The sequence below is a fragment of the Diplotaxodon limnothrissa genome, linkage group LG17 (genome assembly GCF_057381915.1).
Source record: "Diplotaxodon limnothrissa isolate DT_005_m linkage group LG17, D_limnothrissa_male_GT1.1, whole genome shotgun sequence".
Lineage (NCBI taxonomy): Eukaryota > Metazoa > Chordata > Actinopteri > Cichliformes > Cichlidae > Diplotaxodon > Diplotaxodon limnothrissa.
The window spans coordinates 3672784-3691228 of NC_140612.1; the positions used below are offsets into that span (position 1 = coordinate 3672784).

General features: G+C 44.2%; 1 protein-coding gene across 1 annotated transcript in view; it reads left to right on the forward strand.

Moving 5' to 3' along the window:
• nav3 (neuron navigator 3) overlaps window positions 1–18445 on the forward strand; it is a 182074-nt gene that overhangs the window by 95795 nt on the left and 67834 nt on the right. Inside the window, exons 8-9 of the mRNA XM_085376519.1 lie at window positions 8245–9349; window positions 12252–12367. Of these exons, the coding sequence (XP_085232645.1) occupies window positions 8245–9349; window positions 12252–12367 (1221 nt within the window). The remainder of the gene's footprint in view (window positions 1–8244; window positions 9350–12251; window positions 12368–18445) is intronic.

An 18445-nucleotide genomic window follows, 5' to 3' on the forward strand; every position in this document is an offset into this window, starting at 1 on the left:
GGGTAGGCAACCCCAGGCCTCAAGGGCTGGTGTCCTGCAGGTTTTAGATGTGTCCTTGATCCAACACAGCTGATTCAAATTGCTAAATGACCTCCTCAACATGTCTTGAAGTTCTCCAGAGGCCTGGTAACGAACTAATCACCCTGGGTGAGATCTAAAACCTGCAGGACACTGGCTCTCGAGGCCTGGAGTTGCCTACTCCTGCAGTAGGTAGAGGCAGTGATTTTCCATTCCTCATCCCAACCACTTGATGGCACCACTCACACAAGTCAGACAGGCTGATGTCACTAGTCTTAACTGGTCTGCTGAATCATCCACTGCTCTTCATTCCAACTGAGTTGGAATAGATACCATTAAGTGGAGGTGGTGAAAATATTCACAGCACGAATAGAGCTGCTTGAGAAATGAGCAGGGGGTGAATCCAGGAAACCGCTTTGTCAAGTACGATCAAGCTAATAAGAGTAATGTTTTTGAGAAAAGGGTCTTACAGAGGCCAAGAGTGAGTGTGTGGCATTTTATTTAACAGAAAAGTAATTACTGAAAAGTCCTTGTTGTGTTAATGGCCACATTCTGCTGTGAAGAGTAAATATATCCATTCGTAATGTGTTAATTACACAATTCTTTACTGTTGGCTCGTTCGATCACTTTATAATAGCTTTAAGATTTTGTCATGGCTCATTCATAAGAATTCTTATGAGTTATTGGCTAACACAATGCCAGTAATTAAAACATGTTCTCATGCCTCAGCATCATCATAATAATAACGCCACTCCTGAAGGTATATTAACAAACCTTTTACTTTGGCAAAAATGTTTTCTAACAAAAGACAGCCAGCATTTATTCTTAAAGCACTGCACAGTCATTGAGGAAAACAGTGCAAAGGATCAGTAGATGGTGATGTAGTGGAGGAGAGACACAGTGAATGGCACCCAACAGAGATAGCAGTGAAATGCCTGCAGCAAACGCTTGCTGCATTTCTCTCTGTCTTCCTTTTCATCCTAAAGGTTCACATGTGCACTCACCCTTCCAGTTTCTGTCTGAAACTTCAGATTCTTCAGTGGAAGAGGGAGGTGAAAGATAACACAGAAGGATGGAAAGATAGTATGTGATCAATCGTAACTGAAAATTGCTAAAAACGGGGAATAACAAGCTCTTGAGAAACTGACATTTCACATTAGTCTTAATGTGCTTTTAGTTATAATTGGGTTTAAATGTCAGGGTTTTTTTTAGGTTTATTATGGTTATTAGTTACGTCACAGTTTCAAAGGTTTCAGTAACATTTTCCCCTTTTTCTCCTGAAAATGATACGCAGGGTATTAAAGGGCAAATGTGTCTTTTTCCAGTGGAGTCTTGCCAAAAGACAAAGCCTCAGTTTGGAGAGATAAGCCGGTAGGACTGGTGCTTCACTGCAGGGGAGATGGAAAAGGTGTTTTGGTTTAAAATAAAATAGACAAACCAAAAAGTGGAGGGGGGATCAATTGTTGAGGAAATGTCAGCTATGCAGTCGGATCCTTCTGGCCAAAAACAGGTAGCAGAGAAATCAAAAGGCACATAAACAGATACAGGAAGTGTCTGCCACAAGCTTTTTCCCCTCCTCTCTTACAGCTACTTACATTCGCCCCTTATAGGACATGTTCTCGTTTAATGTGAAATCTTTTCATCTTTTCTAATTGTGACTGTGCAAATTCAGATTCCTAATGGAAACAAGTACAAATATAGTATTCAGCTCTGAGCAGACAATGCTGTAATGTTCATCCCAACCTCTAACAATTTTTACAGATTTCATTTTCTTATTTATTTGATATTATTATGCATAATTTCTTTATTTTCATTTTAATAATGAAGCCAGGCCACTGCACAAATGAGTTTGAAAGTGTTTTAATATTATTTAAGAAAAACTTATCACATTTTCCTCCTTTTTGCATAGTTTCCACCTGTTAGTACTACAGCCATTTAAGATTATGGAGATTACACATGGCAGTTTTTTGTACATGATGTCGACTTGTCTGATCTATAAAAGGGGCAGGGTTTACTTAAAACTAGCGTTCTAGTTTGTTTCTATATTTTTTTTATCAGAGCCAATAAGCTCCAATGGCCAGGTCAATATATTATTTGATTTTATCTGTTTGCCATCTATTGGTATGGGCATTTGTAACAGCGGACACATGAAAAGGGAAAGACGAAACAGGAGAAACATCCTTCATATATTTTCAAACTACATTGTCATACTGTTTTAGTAAGGATTTGCAAAAAATGTATGCACAACAAATACTTCAGAAATACTTCTGTTTGTGTGTCAGAAAGAAGATAAAGAAGCAGCTGGGAAACTCCAGTACTCCAGAGTGGAGAAGGTGCTGGTTTCCTTAAGCCGATAATTTGTCTTACTCACAGTGATGTGAAGTGGGAAGCAGAGCAAGTTCAAATGTGTTAAACTGGAGTGTTGTCACGGCTGGCGGAGGGAGCCGTGTGGTGTGGAGGAAAAGGAGGACCCAAGATGCAGCGAACTGATGACAGAGTGATGTTTATTTACAAGGTGGTGGTGGTGGCAAAAACAGGCAACTCAACATGAGCAATTACAAACCTAAACTGGGAGAAACTAAAGACAAACCTGAGACCATACAAAAGGGGTGCGGGGCAGAGAGACGCAGAGACAGGAACGAAACACCATAGAATGCAGAGCTACACGGAGGAACGCAGTGATACATGGATGAACGCAGACGAGCCGACAACGAACACAGACCGACACCCACTAAATATACACACACAAGGTAATCAGGTAATCACACACAGGAGGGAAGAACAGCTGAACCTAATACACCTGGGGACCGGAGGAGACAAGCTGAACACAATAACAACAGACACAGACCTTCAGAACAGAACAGGAAATCCAGAACACGAGCCTTCAAAATAAAACAGGAAACAGACTGATGTACAACACAACACGGGGACATGAACAGAGCACCAAGGACAGACACAGGTAGGGCTGACAATACACCAAACTTCAGGTTAACCCTAAACTAATACAGATCAGAAAAAACGCAAAACGCTGGGTCAACGACCCAGGACCATGACAAGTGTGGCCAGTGTGTAGAAACTCACACCAGGTGAATTTCAGTCTTTAACTGTGTGGTAAACAGAAGGGTTTGTCAGTACATACATGAGTCAGGGGCACGTGTGCTTCTGACTTTGTGTGTGTGTTTGTATTTGTTAGCAGAGGGTCCACCGCCACCCAGACAAAGTGGCATTTAATTCCGTGGTCGCTGAGGCAAAAAAGGAAAATAAGAGTCTGTTGCCACGGCAACAGCAAGTCACTGCACGGTGAAAAGTGTGGTGGTGCTGTGAAACTGCCTCTGGGGTGGGGAAGTGATGAGCGGGGAGGAGGGAAGGGGAATCTCTGAAGACAGGGTTAATTGACTGGACACACAAGCAGAGACACACACCGCAGGCAGACTCACACAAATGCTCGCCATCTCTTTCATTCGCAGTCAGATTTATCAGATATGTAAAAGTCATTCACTTATCTCAAAAGATGGGGGCCAGCATAGTGGTCACACACACACACACACACACACACACACACACACACACACACACTCACAATGTATGCTGTAATCAACGTTTATGCCTGTGCCACATGACTGCCTGGACAAGAAATGACCATCTTGAGACAGTCTTGTGATGGGACCACATAGGACCAGCTATCAACATATTCATATTCAGACTCATAAGTACACAGTAACTATAAAGTAATATATTACTATTAGTTGCAGACACAAGTAATTAGTACATATTTGTTGAACTTGGGACTAATGGATCTGATTACACATATTTTAACCTGGCTCTCGTTTTCATCTCATCACCTGTAAAGTTTTATTACTCCACACTTAGGAAGCTATCATGCTGACAAACTATTCCCACAGACAGCCATTTAATACCTTGCAAAGTCTAAATGCCTTTGTGCGTATTCCTGCAACAATAAGTGTTGCAGGAATAAGCATAAGAATAAACTCCAGGACTTTGCCAGGAAGACACACGCTCAAAACAACAGCTATGCTACTGGAGCTGCAAATGTTTTTTCTTTGCACCAGCATTTAACTGATAAGTCTTCAATCCATATTTAGCTCTTTTGGTCTCATCTGAGATTTGAAACTTTGGTATTGTGACTTATCTCAGCTTTTAAACCTATTCATGGTAGAAAAAGAGGGGGGCTGCCAGTTCATTATCCTTTTTAATTGACTTTAAACTGATTTTGTTGTTGTACAGATATCCTTTCACACAAACCCACCAGCACATTCAGAACAGATCCATACACTTTAACACATGTTAAAAAATTATTTTATTTTAACATAGATTGGCTACAACAACACATATAACTGCAGTTCCACTTAGACTTACACCCTAGCAGACACTCCTTTATTTATTTAACTTGTTACAATCATTCTAATATTAAAAAATTGTTATTGGCTAAAAATGTCTCCAGTTGTCAGTTGCTTGTCACATTATTATATGGTTATCCAAATCAATCCTTAACTAATGTGAAGCCAACAGATTTTTGCTCTAGTCCAGGGGTAGGGAACTCCAGGCCTCGAGGGCCGGTGTCCTGCAGGTTTTGGATGTGTCCTGTGATCCAACACAGCTGATTCAAATGGCTAAATGACTTCCTCAACATGTCTTGCAGTTCTCCAGAGGCCTGGTAACGAACTAATCATTTGATTTCAGTGTGTTGACCCAGGGTGAGCTCTAAAACCTGCAGGACACCAGTTCTCGAGGCCTGGAGTCCCCTACCCCTGCTCTAGTCAGTCACTTTTAAAGCCTTCAAAGTGTGGCCAAACCATTATCAGGTATCTTACAGCCATTTCCTAAATTACAGTTTAAACAATATTATATAAAGGAGGGCCTGACACTTTACAGCCTGACACATTGTGCCGAATGCACTGAGGTGTTTTCAGGCATGTTTAAAGGTTTTACAGGATGTTGTCAGAAGCATAAGCCGGTTAAAGTGTTTCGGCCCCAGCCACAGCTCAATCTGAGCCCCCCTCCTCTGCCTGCCTGAGGAGGCTTTAAACTGCAGAGTGGGGGTGACTCAGAGCCAGCTGAACCCTGCTCACTGTGCTGAGTGACAGCCAGACAGCCAGACACTCAGTCTAATGGAGCATAACTTCATGCTGTCACTCTGTCGCCTCTCTCTACTTACCCTATCATAATTCTGCTGATACTTTTTCCCCGCTATTTGTCTCTTTCAGTAACTCAAACTTGTGTTCATGGGGAGGTGAAGTTGTGTTCATGTGCATACCTAACGCAAATGCTATACTTGTGAGGTCTGGGATAATGTTTATGTATAAAAGAGATACACAGGTGTTGATGATCTGTGAAAGGTAGTTATTTATCTTTCATATAGCTGTATGCAGTATAATTCCAGCTGTGTGGATGAAAGTAGAAAGAGGAAAAAAGAAATGCAGAATATGAATATCCCAAAATAAAAAATGTTCAGGGAATGAAGCTGCAGAGTAAATAAAAAAAGCTTCTCAAACTTTCATTTGTTGTTTTACTCATTGGGAGGTGGATCTTTTCCAGAAAAGGTCAATATTTTAATTGAATGGCTTCCTTTCAGGAAATTCTCCTTTATTATTTATGATGGTGAGAATTTGTTTGTCACTACCATAACATGATAGCCTGTCCTTTATAAGTCTGTTATATACATGTATACATGCGGTTACAGGTTACAAAGAATTGTAACAAGAAGGTAAAACACTGTTGAATGCAAACTCCTTGTAAGACACCGGTGTTGTAATAAACATGAAGTCTTTTCTTTTAACTCAACTCGCTGTTGATATCCTGTCACCTGAGAATAAGCTCTGGGGTTTTATTTTTGTAATTTTCCCCAAATAATGTAAGAGTTAACTATTTTTTGCTGAATGTGTGTAAAACCACAAAGGAAGTCAGCAGGGAGTCAGCTGAGTATTCTGAACTAGTTTTTCTTGTCAAATAAATCCAGGAAGCCTGCGGAAGTGTAGCATTTTAGCTAATAACTTGTTGATAAATGACTATGATAAAAAGTAAAAAAAATAAAATAAAATAGGAAAATTGCAGCCGACAGGTATCGACAGGCCAAGCGGAATGCGGCTCGGGCAGTGGCTGAAGCAAAAACTCGGGTGTGGGAGGAGTTCGGAGAGGCCATGGAAAAAGACTTTCGGACTGCCTCGAAGAGATTCTGGCAAACCGTCAGGCGTCTCAGGAGGGGAAAGCGGTGCTCTACCTGCACTGTGTATAGTGCTGGCGGAGCGCTGTTGACGTCGACTGAGAAAATTGTCGGGCGGTGGAAGGAATACTTCGAGGACCTCCTTAATCCCACTGACACGTCTTCCGGGGAGGAAGCAGAGTCTGGGGATGAGGGGTGTGACCCACCAATTTCCGGGGGCGAGGTCACTGAGGCAGTTAAACAACTCCTTGGTGGCAGAGCCCCTGGTGTCGATGAGGTCCGCCCCGAGTTCCTGAAGGCTCTGGACGTTGTAGGGCTGTCTTGGTTGACACGTCTCTGCAATGTTGCGTGGAGATCAGGGGCAGTACCTGTGGACTGGCAGACCGGGGTGGTGGTCCCCATCTTCAAGAAGGGGGACCGGAGGGTGTGTTCCAACTACAGGGGGATCACACTCCTCAGCCTCCCCGGGAAAGTCTATGCCAGGGTGCTGGAGAGGAGGGTTCGTCCGCTAGTCGAACCTCGGATACAGGAGGAACAATGCGGTTTTCGTCCTGGTCGCGGAACACTGGACCAGCTCTTTGTCCTCTCGAGGATACTTGAGGGTGCATGGGAGTTTGCCCAACCAGTCTACATGTGTTTTGTGGACTTGGAGAAGGCATTCGACCGTGTCCCTCGGGGCGTCCTGTGGGAGGTGTTGCGCGAGTATGGGGTGTCTGGCCCATTGCTACGGGCCATTCAATCCCTATACAACCGTTGCAAGAGCTTGGTTCGCATTGCCGGCAATAAGTCGGACTCGTTCCCGGTGGGTGATGGGCTCCGCCAGGGCTGCCCTTTGTCTCCGGTTCTGTTCATAATTTTTATGGACAGGATTTCTAGGCGCAGCCAAGTGGCGGAGGGCTTTCGCTTTGGTGGCCTCAGAATCTCATCTCTGATTTTTGCGGATGATGTGGTTCTGTTGGCTTCATCGGGTGAGGGCCTCCAGCTCGCACTGGAGCGGTTCGCAGCCGAGTGTAACGCAGCGGGAATGAGGATCAGCACCTCCAAATCTGAGGCCATGGTTCTCAGCCGGAAAAGGGTGGAGTGCCCACTCCGGGTCGGGGATGAGTTCCTGCCCCAAGTGGAGGAGTTCAAGTATCTCGGGGTCTTGTTCGCGAGTGATGGGAGAAGGGAGCTGGAGATCGACAGACGGATTGGGGCTGCGGCTGCAGTAATGCGGACGCTGCACCGGTCAGTCGTGGTGAAGAGGGAGCTGAGTGTAAAAGCGAAGCTCTCAATTTACCGGTCGATCTACGTCCCTACCCTCACCTATGGCCACGAGCTGTGGGTAGTGACCGAAAGAACGAGATCGCGGATACAAGCGGCGGAAATGAGCTTCCTCCGAAGGGTGGCTGGCCTCTCCCTTAGAGATAGGGTGAGAAGTTCGGCCATCCGGGAGGGGCTTAGAGTAGAGCAGCTGCTGCTCCACATCGAAAGGAGCCAGCTGAGGTGGTTCGGGCATCTGGCAAGGATGCCCCCTGGGCGCCTCCTGGGCGAGGTGTTCCAGGCATGTCCCACCGGGAGGAGGCCCCGGGGCAGACCCAGGACACGCTGGAGAGATTATATCTCTCGGCTGGCCTGGGAACGCCTTGGTATTCCCCCGGACAAGCTGGAGGAGGTGGCTGGGGAGAGGGAGGTCTGGACCTCTTTGCTTAGGCTGCTACCCCCGCGACCCGACCTCGGATAAGCGGATGAAGATGGATGGATGGATGGAGGAAAATTGCATTGAATTATCAAACTGCAATAAAATTTGGGGAAACCTAACACTTTACAGGTAGCGTAATGCAGCATACATGACTAATCCTCCTTTTTGTAATCAATTCTGTGCAACATCTCAATGGGAAAATCATTCCAACCAATCTCATCACAGAAAGATTAGTAATAACTTGTTGCAGCTTATCAATTGGTTATTTGAAATTGCAAATTTGTACATCAAAAACTGTAATTAACCAGATATCCCTTTTAATCATCATCCTGTATTTTTCTTTCTCTCTACTCTCTTTGTTCAGAGGCTGTGAGAGGCATCCCAGTACCTAGTGGGATGAATGGAAGTGGTGTTGGTGGCATGGTTCCCACCAGCCTCAGCGGGCAGCAGCTGGCCTCTGCCATCCCATCCCCCACAGCTGGCAAGTCCTGGCGCAGCAAGTCCATGAATCTTAAGCACAGCGCAACTTCATCCATGCTGGCAAGCCCTACACACTCCCCTTCTACCACCCCATCACCGCAAGCCCCAGAAGGGGATGGGTCAAAAGTAGGGTCAAGTGTTGCACTGCCTCAGAGGTCAATGCTGGAGAAATTTCGGCTGATTAACCCCCGATCAGCTTCAAGAGCATCACCATCTGTGGTGGAGATGGCTTTGCAGGAGGAAGATGACCTATCAGAGTATGGTGAAGATGGATTGACGCCTACAGGGTCAGCGTGCAGCAGTGTTAGTAGCAGTGCTACAGCCAAACAAATGGCTACAAAGACCCCTGCATCGTCCCTCACCGCACCAAGCAAAACGTCCTCATCTTCACCCTCTTCTTATTCAAAGGCGTCCGCCAGTGGTAGCAGGTCTCAAGCCTCCTCCAAAGACAAGGAGGACAAGAGCAAGTCTGGGAAGTCCTGTAAGGACAGCTCTCCCCCAAAAGAGGAGCGCGACACATTTCCCGAGTCCACAAAGAAGTCCTCAAAAATTGCCAGCCTCATCCCAAAAGGAGGGAAGTCATCGTCAGGGAAGAAAGATGGTGGCACCCCCTCAGCTTCAAGCGGCATCCCAAAGCCAGGACTTAAAGGTCCCTTAGCATCATCAGCAAAGCCGCAAAGTCAGTCCCAGGCCCAAAACCAGGCCGCCTTAAACAGCAGCGGAAATATACGGGGAGGAGAGGGAGAGAGGGCCAAGCTAACCAAAGGGGGGCAAAGTGGGAGTTTCTATATCCAACGCTCCGTAGGGGGCTCAGAGGGCAAACGGACCAGCATGACCTCGTCCACCAGCACCTCAGCCCTGTCTGCGTCCACTGTGGGAGGAAGTGGGGGAGGGGGAGGAACACCAGGAGGAAATGGAGTAGTTCAGCTTCCCCAGCAGCAGCAGCACAACCATCCTAATACAGCTACTGTGGCCCCCTTCATGTACAGGTGAGGCGCGTGTGTGTGTGTTTATTTGTCCTATCGTCATTACTCAAAGGACACCCAGCGAGAGCAACCTGTTGACCCGTTTTTTGCCTGCACACATTCGCACATGCTTACAGTCATTCACACACCCCATGAGATCTTGGAGTTCTCCCAGTGATCAGCTGGAGCCTCCCCACTGTGCGTCTTGCTCTCGCCTCCACATCCCTTCACAGGCATCACTGAACAAATTAACATCCACTCCCTGCTGCTTGCCAAAGCCTATTATTTAACTGTCTGGGTTTCATCTTTGATGTGAGCATCCAGACATTGGCAGTGTTCAAGAACTCATTCCCCTTCTCCTCATTCAGCCAGTGTTGTTAGAGGCATGCATCTGGCACATGGTTTCATGATGTTACAGCAATCAGAGGTGCAGGAAGTGGGTAAATCCCAAAGAAAAAAAATAGTCTCTAGGATGGCTTTGTGTTAGGAGAGAAAGGGAGTTAGGAATCCCATTAAACAAGACTAAATCCTTCACCCTTTCTCTCTCTCTCTGAACTACCTCCTCTGCAGCGCACAGTCAGCTCTGCCACATTCAGCAGTGCCTCTTTCGAGCATTAGCATTCCTTTAATCCCACACATTTAGTGAGCTTCTGCGGCTATCAGTCCTGAGGAGATAATGAGTGATAGTCAGCTCTGAAGCAGGGAACTAAAACTTAAAGTGTGAAAACACAGGCAGCCTACTCAGTGAGCAAAAAGTAAACAGAAGCATTGAGTGTAGTAGAAGTGGATGGACCATCTGTGATGTTACCCAGAGTTTTCTGAGAGAACATTTTAAAGCTTGGACTTCTACTCACTGTTTCTTGCCATCTTGGTCAGTAATTGGAACTAGAAAGTTCAAATTTGGCATCCGTCGCAGCTGCTCCTATATATATCTCTCAGTTGTTAAGAAAGTCTCTTTTTTTTGGGGGGGGGGGGGGGGCACTTTATCAACTTTGCATCTGCAACAATTAACTTTGCAAGAAGTGAATCGTACTTGTTATTAATCTCTGGCTCTCTTCCACAGCATGTCTTTTGTCCTGTCTTCCTTCTCTCACCCCAACCGGTCACGGCAGATGGCCGCCCCTCACTGAGCCTGGTTCTGCCTGTTAAAAGGGAGTTTTTCCTTCCCACTGTCGCCAAAGTGCTTGCTCATAGGGGGTCATATGATTGTTGGGTTTTTCTCTGTATGTATTATTGTAGGGTCTACCTTACAATATAAAGCGCCTTGAGGCGACTTTTGTTGTGATTTGGCGCTGTATAAATAACATTGAATTGAATTGAATCTGGAGGGTACAAGAGAGATACATTGGAGTGTTTTAATTTGTTTATCATTAGAAACAACAGACATGCAGAGTTAATGGGTTGTCAGAATATCTGTGGTGTTAACGCTGGCCCCCTCCAAAAGTGTTACAGTGAAAGTCACCTGTGCTTTTTTACATAATAGTAGGTATGAAATTGTAGGCCATCCATCCATCCATTTTCTTCTGCTTATCCAGTTCTTCTTGTAGAGGGCAAGAGACGGCGTACACCCTGGAGAATGCTCAATGCCCCACTGCCGTGCTATCCCATCTTTTACACATATTACGTAATAATGTGTCTCAGACTATACTCGGTGTTGAATAAAATTCTCGAGGAACAGTTCATGTGCAGATCTTAACCTTTTTGCTGTGTTCTAAGATATATCCTTCCGTTCATATATCTGCGGCTTCCATCTTCATGTTCTTCCTCATCCAAAGCCGTCACCATGCATAAAGGCCCCCTCCTGTGCTGCCAGCATTTTTGCCACAATTAGGCATCCTTGTCTCATTTGGATTCTTTCTCCCTGCCCACTTAAAGTTGTTGTATCTTCCAAGCTTAACAGACCACTTTTGTGTGCAGAAATAATTTTTTTCCCATTCTCTTTCTCATGCACTCACAGTTGCACCACAGAGAAATGTAGTTTGCAATGCCCGTTCTCATCCTATGCTTCCATAACCTAGGTTGACCGGACAATTTTTACAGGGGGCGATTAAAAATACAAAAATTGTTGGTGCAGTTAATATTTTTTTTCAAAGTTCCGCAGCTTCAATCACATTTCTTTACATGACCAGCAGTAAATCTTCTTTTTTAAAGCAGCAGAGTCAAATATCTTATTACTGCGCACCCCCCCATATCTATTCTCTTATTTTTTGGGTGATACTGTGCCATACAGCAATGGTAGTGAATATCTGTGTCTCCGTCTTTGTGAATCCACTGAGGTGAGGGAAGCTTGCAGGAAGAAGAAAAGCTTTTTCACATGAACTGAAGTCACAGGCGAATGCTGTTGTCACAATTGGAAGCCAATTTTTATCTGCAGCTCTGCAGGTGGTGGTCGTCCCTGGTGTGTGTCTGCGCGCGTGTGTATGTATTGAAAGAAATGCATGGTGTTCAGTAGCTTGTGCTTAGTTCTCTGCCTGCCTGTTTTTTGTTTTCTCAGTTTGTAATGCAGTTTTACTGTGTGCATTTCGGGATTTTGTGTGTGGTTTAAAGTGTTAGTTTGTATGTGTTTCACTGTTTGTGTGTTCCTGCGTGAGAGGGCTTTCTGTTGGGTTTGCGTGTCAGCTGTATAACTGTGTCGTTCTGTGCCTTTAGTCTGTTTTTGCATGGTTTTGTGGCATTTTCATTGTTCAAAGTTTGTATGTACATGTAAGACTGTTATCTTATGAGGAGTGTTGGACTCCACCTTTGTTTCTTTAAATCGGCAAACAAACAGTGTGAGGTAGCTCAGGCTGGTGGAGAGGAAGCACACAGCAAATTTAGTTAAATCCATCCCTCCATGACTGCAGTGCCTTTAATTCAGGTTAGACTGAAATATCTGATAAACCTATCTTCTTAACTGCTGTGTGTTATTTGTTCTTTGTGCCTTTAGGACATTCTCAGAAAATGACTGCACCATGGTGGCCCCAGCCGACCCCTGCCTCAGCCCCACCAAGGGAGAGCTAGTCTACAGCAAGACAGCCAAACAGTGCCTGGAGGAGATATCAGGTATGCACCAGGTCACCACACAGATGTGGGCTCCGCTTGGAGGATATTTCTCAGTGTGGGTGTGAGAATGTGCATAAGTATCTGTGCATTATGATCTGTCCCTGTAGATAAATAATTCTACTGCAGTGGTCTGCTACATGCTAAAGGAACTGATTTAAAATGACATTTTCCTTCATTAAACGATTGGAACAAAATGTGTTAGCTTAGGTAGAGACTCTTGGTACAATATGGATTAGCTGTCCACACTGATATTTGTCAGAGACGAGGTTAATGGAGTATAGGTGGAAAAGTAGCTGCAGGATCAGAGAGCCTTTTGAAAGCTGCTGCTGTGGCCAACTCAGTGTACTGGTATTATGCAGCTGGTGTGTGAATGTGCTAAAGTGAGTCTGTTTGTACTTACTGGGAGGGTTCCTGTTCTGGGCTGGTTTCATGTAGGGAAAGGAAAAGGTCAGCAGTGACAGCTGGACACGGGGAGCATCTGCAGCTATGTTTACTTCGCCCCAGGCTGCCACCAGCTGATATAATCGCATTGCTGCACCACCACCAGTCACCATGATACATACATGTACATGGTTTATCATTGCCAGTCTCCGAGTATTTATCAAAAACATTGACAAGATCGGTATGGCTGTATGTAAAGCTTCACACATAACACATATACACACATAAAGTGGAGCTGTAGGTTGTCTTCATTTTGGAATTACAGTACTGTGGCGTTTTTCTGCATCTGAGAGTTCAGGACTGAGGGACATTTGACCAGTTTTAAAGGAGTTTCTAACCACAAAAGCCCAGACAGGAGAAGGATGAGAGGTTAAAGCAGGCACCAGACCATCAAAACACAAACTGCTGGCACAGACAAATCTCTTTGTTTCAGTTGCATTTTACCAGTTCCAAATGAAGAGGTCACTGTGACAGCTCTTTCGTCCTTTATAGCTCTTTGGTCTGCCTTCAGTTCAGAGGTTACATCTGTGGTAGATGTGTCCTCTCTCCTTTTTCTTTAGCGTCATAATCTTTTCATCACTGATTTTATCGCAGAGGATCCTTTGAGACTTTTTGGGTTTTCCATTTTAGAACAGGTCACTTGATTCAGATGGTGATGTCTTCATTTAAAATCAAACTTCTTAATTCAGACGTCAAGTTCAAAGTGAAGCCAGAAGACCAGCATACACAAACAACAGCATGTGATTATAGGTTTGGGGATGTCATGTCGGCAGCAACATTCCAGACATTTTGCTTTGGTCGCGGCTTTTCCAAAGCCCGTGATTTCAAGGATAAAATTAGACTGCGGTGCTGACCGTTCTCTTTGTTTGGGGTCCATTGCAAACACTTGCTTTTTAATGTCACTCGCTTCATGGTCATTGCAGTCTTCATTCTTCCTGCTCTTCAGTAGAGAGACAGGAATGAGTCTCTGAGAAGGAAATTCAAGTGTATGCATACCACAAATGCCACATGACAAGACTTCTCATATACATTTACATATACAGACTGAACCAGTGTCAGTAAGACCAGTTTTAAAACATCAAAGCAGCACTCTATATAAACTCTTCATTCATACGTTGAGTTAAGCTTGAGCTTGAAAGTGTCACCGTTTATTTGTCTTCATCTGTTCATCTTTTATTCATGATAAAACATCAGTTTGCGATGAAGTACCTCATAGGGCATGATGATTAGGATCACCTTGATTATGTTTTCTGAGGCAACTGCTTCCAGGGTCCTCCAGCAGTTAGTAGTCACGATTAGAGAATGCTGTGGTAGACAGCTGTGACTAATAGAGACAGTGCTAATAATGCTCCCAGTGATTGATGGGAATATGTTGGCTCGGTGATCTCATTGTTGATTCGCGATAAGCTGCAGGCTTGCTGCTTTAGCTCCTCAAGATAGCATTTAATTAAGTTTGGGTGGTCAGAGTGGTGCAGCGGGGGCTGCAAGCTTACAGGTGCACTGTCCAAGCAACTCATTGTCACATTGTGAGGGAGAGAGATGGAGAGACACTGAGAAAGAGGGGGAAGGGAGGCATACAGGAAGAGGGCTAGTAAGAGCAGAACAGAAAGAGAGAGATTAGGTGAAAGAGAGGGTGATAAACACAGAGGGGGGAGAGAATGTGAGAAAGGAGAGAGTGAGTGAGAGAGCGAGAGAGAGAGATGCAGGCGCTCCGAGAGCTATGTGAGCCCATTTGCCGGCTTCACCACCGTTCACTCTCCGCTGTGAGGAGAGAGGAACCGTCAGAGAGGAGGCAGGAGGAGCGTAGCTGTCAGGTGGTAATTAAAGGAGAGACAGAAGGTAGGGGGAGATAGATAAGAGTGAATGAAAAGACACTGCCATTTAATAGGGGGAAAAGATAAAGAGAGCGCAAGAGGAAGAGAGAATGTGTGAGGAGCGAGAGATGTAGCGAGTCGTTCATCCACGCCCCTGACTGTGGTGAAGCAGGAGAAAGGAGCCAAGAAGACAGAGAGACAGCATGCGGACAGGGAAGGAGTGGAAGAAATGAATGTTTGTGTCTGGCTCGGCGCCTGACCATGACCATGGGCTGGCTTAATGATGGATCTGGATTTTACCTACATGCCTGAGAAGGTGGTTTTCTCTCCATTCTACTCCCTCTGCTCGCTTTCCCTCCAGCCCACTGAAGCCTGGACATCAGTCGGGAGACGCAGGACCTGGGGCTCCATCTCTTATGCTTCCTCTGCTTTCTTTGCGCTCCTTGCTTCCATCTGCTTTCTCAGTTTTAGTGCAGTCAAGATGTGAAACAGAGTGCCATGCACAGGTAGATCCACTTGCATGTATAGTTTCAGTCTCTGAGCTGCCAGCGGTAAAGAGGTTAGTTGAAAAGGAGAGAGGATGAAGAGAGGAGCGGAGTTCTCGGTTTATCAGGGCGGCAGCCCAGCTCGACGGCCTCCGCAGCCTCTCCCTGACAACCTCAACCTGCGGATCAAGCAGCGCTCGCTTACTAACCTGACCCTGCTCAGTGATGGCGAACAGCAGGTTTACACCTTTGAGCTCGACGAGCTGCCGCCGTCTCGCCTTTCCCAACCTCAAAACTCTTCATTGTACTCATCTTCCACACAACGGGCAGGAGGCAGTCTGCAGGGAAGCCCCAGGAAGGATGTGGTCACAAGAGGCGGAGGTGTAAGGGGCACCAGAGCTCGATCTCTGTCGCTCTCCCTCACTAAAGTGCTCTCTCAGTCAGAGCATTCTCTCATTCCAGTCCCTTGGCGATGCACAGCAGCAGGAGGGCGGCCACAGCGGGCATCATACAGTGGCCACCCGAGGATTGAGGCACAGCGGAGGTCCAGAGAGGTGGCAGGAACAGATGAAGAGGTCAGCAGGGGGCGGTCCGATGAGGAGGTGGCAGCAGCAGACAAGGGAGGTGGGAAACAGGGAGGCAGGGAGAAAGATGGCGGATATTGGGCGGAGGAGGAGGTTTCTGAGGGAGGTCCTCGTGAAGGAACAGCTCAGCTTGATAAGGAGGTGATCCTCACCATGCTGGGTGACCTGGAGCAGGTGCTGCACGCACAGCCTCGCCCACGTAAGTGAGCATTCATTCTCATATAAAGCCTAGAAAGGACTTTAAAAGTGTTGTTTTTTTTATTACATATTACACACGTGATCACACACGTCAATCAGCAGCTTTAAAAAACAATTTCTATTCATTTAAAATCTTGCTTTTTAAAGAAACAAACTGAGAAGCAAAGTAGCTCTGATAGGATGGTTATTTTCATAACCTTCATGATGAGTCAAGCTGTCCTTCTCTGAATAGATGGCATTTGCTGTTTTTTTTTTTGCAAATTTGCATTATAGTATTTATTTTCGTTTTTCCTGCAGTATATAAAAATCATCTCACCTGTATCTCAATAATAAAGCTATGAAGACACTTAAAATAAATTTCCTGTTGTTGGAAACTGTTTTGTGCAACCTTTTTGTATTTACAGTTTTGAGGGATAAGCCTCTTGCATTTCTCTAACTAGAAATATATGTAAAAAAGAAACCAAAAACGAATTTAAATTTTTGTAGTTATTATTGACTTAATGCATACATATTATTAAAATTTGGGCTATAACGGTTGTATTGATGTATAGCAACTTGAAATGCTCCCAAAAATGGCTCCACAGCATGTAAAAATATAAAGACAAGCTCTGGTGGACTTGGTTCTATGGTAGGTCTTAAAGGGTTAAGGCATTGTTTTGCAAGAACATGCTCTTGAAGAACACTTTGCTTCCTGTAGTCCATACCTTTACACTCACAGATATGTTGCATTCTCACCTAAAAGATCTGCACAGCAGCAGTAGTTTATTTCCTAGATATTACACATCCTATTTTTCACCTGCATTCACTCTGTCACAGTCTGCAAATGAGGCACTTTGTTGAGCATGCAGCTTTAAGTGGTTTAATGTAAATCTCAGCTGATGGAGTCTAACCTGGTACTGTGCTATACCTTGGCACCAGCTCTGTTAATATATGTCAAATTTTCCAGTGTACACACCATCTGCCATCTTCCCATGTGGAACGATGTGCACAAACTTGGCTTTAACGTGAGAGAAACACAGGAGTCATTAAGAAGGATTTCTGAAAAGTGATATGAGTCAATCAAAGAAAATGTTAGTTTTGAATCTGAAATTATGAAACTGACAATTATGAAACTTTTTGTTTGTGTATTTCTTTATTTTTTTCTTTTGCATACCATGTCAAACTTTTCTGTATATACTCATGTCGTAGATTTAGGAGCAACCAAGTAATTGTTAACATTTTATTTTTTATTTTAACAATCATCAACTTCATACACAGGGTTTGTAGGGGTGCTTGAAATCCTTGAAAATGTTTGGATTTTAATATTGCCTTTTCAAGGTTTGAAAAGTGCTTGGATTTTGGATTTGGTGCTTAAAAGTGCTAGAAACTGTAACCACAAATAACTATTTGATTGAATAGTTTTCTTATCAGATTGTCACAAAGTATAAAAGCAAAATTTCTCCGCCTGGGCTGCCTTGCACCTCTACGTGTCAGTCTGTTTCAATGTGTGACTGTTTGAATCTGTTTATCGTGAGAACCTACACATTAAACAACTTAAATTCATAATGGCTTCAAGCTCACATTGAGACCTGTCGGGCACTATCAGCCACTAAGACAAATTTTGATGTGTTTTTGTATATGAGTATTTCATACTTTAAGGCTCACTTTTTATTTAAGGCAGATGAAGTCTTATATGCTGAATTGAACTGAGTATGTCATCTGTTCAAAGCCTCTCCCAGTCAGTGCTGTTCTCCATGCCTGTCATACTGGACATGATTTTATTAGAATAAACACGTTAAAGGTGATCATTTAAAACTTTAACAATAATACAGAAAGCAATGTAGTTAAACATCTTACAGTTAGTTTTGAATGAATGAACTTTAAAAAAACAAACAAACATCTGTCTCCTATTTCTTGTGTCACATAGGAAAGAAGCATCAATATCTGATGTGTAGACTTATTATTTTGGTCTTACTGAGGCGATGCGAAGTGAAATATGCATTCTGTTTTTTTTGTAATGTGCTGGAAAAGCTTGAAAATGGACCTTGAAAGTGCTTAAAAAGTGTGTGTGTGTGTGTGTGTGTGTGTGTGTGTGTGTGTCAGATAAAACCATGCATTACATTAAACAGATAGTGTTCATTGATGTAATTAACACGCTCTCAATGTGCTTAAGTGGCTGCCAGGAAACACATTTGTGTCCACTTAGAGATACCGTATTTTTCGGACCATAAGGCGCACCGGATTATAAGGTGTACTGTCGATGAACGGATCTGTTTTCATACATAAGTCGCAATGGATTATAAGGCGCATTAAGTTAAACAAAACAGATAAGTCAAACTTTACTCAACTCATTCTTCTTGCTTCCTCCACTTCTGTACCATTGATTCATTAATGTTGAATTCTCTCACAGCTGCTCTATTCCCATGTTGTTGCAGTATATTAATGACTAACCTCGTATTGTGGATGGATTTTCTCGGTTGCTCTCCTTATTGAAGTTTGGTCAAAAACCATCGGGAACCCTCACGTTAACTTAGTTAGCGTTCATCCTCCAGCTTCACTGTGTTATGCTTTATGTTA